Source organism: Tupaia chinensis, unplaced genomic scaffold, assembly GCF_000334495.1.
Source record: "Tupaia chinensis unplaced genomic scaffold, TupChi_1.0 Scaffold000031_1, whole genome shotgun sequence".
Classification (NCBI taxonomy): domain Eukaryota; kingdom Metazoa; phylum Chordata; class Mammalia; order Scandentia; family Tupaiidae; genus Tupaia; species Tupaia belangeri.
The window spans coordinates 735,368-738,231 of record NW_006159461.1 but is presented as its reverse complement, the minus strand read 5'-3'; the positions used below and the strand labels follow the sequence as shown (position 1 = coordinate 738,231).

Sequence of the window (2,864 nt, the reverse complement as noted above, 5' to 3'; positions counted from 1 at the left end):
CACCCCCTGGGGAGATGGACACACCACAATCACTTTTCCTCCACCATTCTCCTCTTAGGATGTTGGACACACATGCACACATGGCTCATGTGTTTTTCAGGCTGCTGGGTATGGGACTCAAACTGCTAAGTCAGCCATATGGGATCTAGCACTTTAATCACCACACGCCACCTGCTGGCCCCATATCAAATATTTTTTATTCTCTAAATAACAAGCAAAATAAACCTATTAACTTGACTTCATTCATATGATACAGTAGAAAAATAAATGACCAAATAATATTACTTTATGAACCTAGAAATACCCTTAAAAATTCCCTATGAAACTTAAAATAGCAATTGGCTACAGGTCTCTATTAATAAATGGCCTTACTGTAAAACCACTTTGTGAGCAGGGTCACTGTTTGTGTGTAGTGTATTTACACAAAACGAACGAAAGACAACTTAAAGAATTTAACTTACGCCAGCCAGGTGGCATGGCATGGTATTCAAGGTGGCTAGATCTCACATGGCTGACAACACTGCTCAAGTCTCAGACCCTGTGACTTGAGAAACATGTCACACGAGCCCAAGAGGAGGAGAGGAAGGAGAAGGGATTGGGGCATGGTCAGCCCCTCAGGGGTGACTTCTCACACTACCAACGGCACATCTTTGAAGAGTGTATATGCCCTATGGCAAATGTTTAAAATAGAAAAAGAAAAAAAAAAATCTAACTTCAGGGCTAACCCCATGGTCTAAGTAAGTGTTCAAGGGAGCTGGATCACACATGGCTGACCATGCAGTTTCCAGTGGATTGAAAGACAGGCTAGGCACTTGTGCATGTGTGCCTCAAATCCCAATGGGGATGGAAAAATGGAGAAGGGATTGCAACCTACCATTCCCTATTGGGAGATGCCTCCTCCCTCTCCCTGGTGAGGGCATACACCCTCTGGCAATTTAAAAAAAAGAAAAAGAAAGACTTTGGTTTCAGGATTTCAGAGAAAGTTGACAGTGAAACATGTAATGCGTTGGGATAAAAGATTTAAGACTTGTCATGTAGTTTGCTATCTTCTCTAGCAGCTCAATAATTTTCTCTTGCATACAAAATTCAAAACTAAGTAAAGTGGGCGTGATGGCTATGTTGCTGGACTCGCACATAGTAGACCGTGGTTCGAGTCCTGGATCGGGCAGCTTAAAACTCATGCCAGGCACAAGTACATGTGTGCCCAAAATCCCAAGAGGAGAATGGAAGGGAAGAGACTGTACCCTGGGAGGTGACTTCTAGCTTTCTGTGTCTCTCTGGTGAGTGCATGTGTCCTATAGCAGAAATCTTTCTTTGGGGAGAAAAAAAAATAAAAAAAAAACCTAAGGATAATAAATGAAATACAACTCACGTTTGCACTGTAAGTTCAGTGTCAAATGTTAGAGTGGTTCCAGTGTTAACCAGAAATACATACAACTTCATGATTTCTCTGGATTCTGTGAGTTTATACCTCACCCCTCTGATACGATCACTAAAATAAACAAGAAAAGTAATCAACTTATAGACACGACAGGGACCAATAATGACACAGCACCGTATTACTGTATTAATTTAAGAAATTTTTTGCTGTCTAAGATAGCAACCCAAACAATTCTGTAAACTTGATAATAAAAAAGTAACAACGTGTAAAGAGACTAGTATTCAAACAAAAGTTTGTATGTGTCTATTTAATATAGTTTTCTACATTAAGAATAAAACATCAGATCAAGTATCTTATCCCCTAAAGTGCTTCCCCCAATTCTTCCTTAAAGCAGTAATAAATAGGTTAGTCTTAAGATTAAACTTATTAGTAGCATATAACATACCTACCTCTTTCAAGTTAAGAAAAATGTGTCCCAATTCTTTCCACTAGCTGCCTATTAATCCATGTTCCTCTCCATATTGAGCTAGAAATTTCCCATAACAAACTTAGGCCCAAACAGTCATTTCTTGTGCAACAGAAAATGCACAGGTCTGTGAATTAAATATTTAAAACAACTCTGCCATTAAGTTAACATCTCATCTATTAAAAAAAGTTCTTCTCATCTATAAAATGAAATCTATATGGAAAAGGGACAAATTTAACAAGCTAGATTGTATGTTTAACAAAAGGAGGTAAAAATCTCAAAGATCAATGAAAATAGCGACAGACAATTATAAATAAATTCCTAGAAAACTAGTAAGTACCTTTCTTTACGCTCTTTCCACCTAAGCCTTGGAGTAAAATTATCAGAGAAGAAAAAGCATGTAAGGTCTTAAAATTAAGGTTTCTAAACTGAAAAGTACATTAGATAAAATATTCTGTTATAAAGCTAGGAACTGTGACTTACCGTCAGGCACTGTGAAAAGGGTTGCCGCTTTTCTTAAAAAGCAGATTAGAACTGGCTTGTGTTTGCTTTGCTTGATATTGGCAACTGAATGGCATTACTGGTTAAACTCAGAGAACTGGAAAAAAATGTTCTGGATTAGTACAAGCAGAAACAATTCAATATGCAAAAACAACATATGGCTATTTTTCTCTCTTTTAAAATAAACATCTATAAGACTGGTCTCTCTGAGTCCCTTTCCTACCTGAATGCATTCACTAAAATCACAACTGTTTGACAACATCCAACATCATTCCATTAAAAGACATCAAACAAGTCATCAATGGTGGGGGAGATGGGCAGTGGCACAACAGCAGGATTCTAAGCTCTGCATGGCTGACTCATATGGAAGGGTTCTGAGTTCACATCTGGAGCCCTCCCTGAGTTTGTACCCATGATCCAGGCTGGATGAGACTGGCTCTTTCACTCACTGAAGAAACAAATAAACTTAAAAAAAAAAAAAAAAAAAGGACATAAATGTACTCCACAAAAATGCAA

At 38.1% G+C, this 2,864-nt stretch overlaps 1 protein-coding gene across 3 annotated transcripts in view; it reads right to left on the bottom strand.

Moving 5' to 3' along the window:
* The window catches only part of RB1CC1 (RB1 inducible coiled-coil 1), an 82,319-nt gene that overhangs the window by 62,129 nt on the left and 17,326 nt on the right, over positions 1 to 2,864 (bottom strand). For all 3 annotated transcript variants that reach the window (XM_027771336.1, XM_006140345.3, XM_006140346.3), the window contains exons 2-3: positions 2,331 to 2,445; positions 1,373 to 1,492 (exon numbers count right to left, since the gene is read on the bottom strand). In XM_027771336.1, coding sequence (XP_027627137.1) covers positions 1,373 to 1,443 — 71 coding nt within the window. In that variant the 5' untranslated portion in view covers positions 1,444 to 1,492; positions 2,331 to 2,445. The remainder of the gene's footprint in view (positions 1 to 1,372; positions 1,493 to 2,330; positions 2,446 to 2,864) is intronic.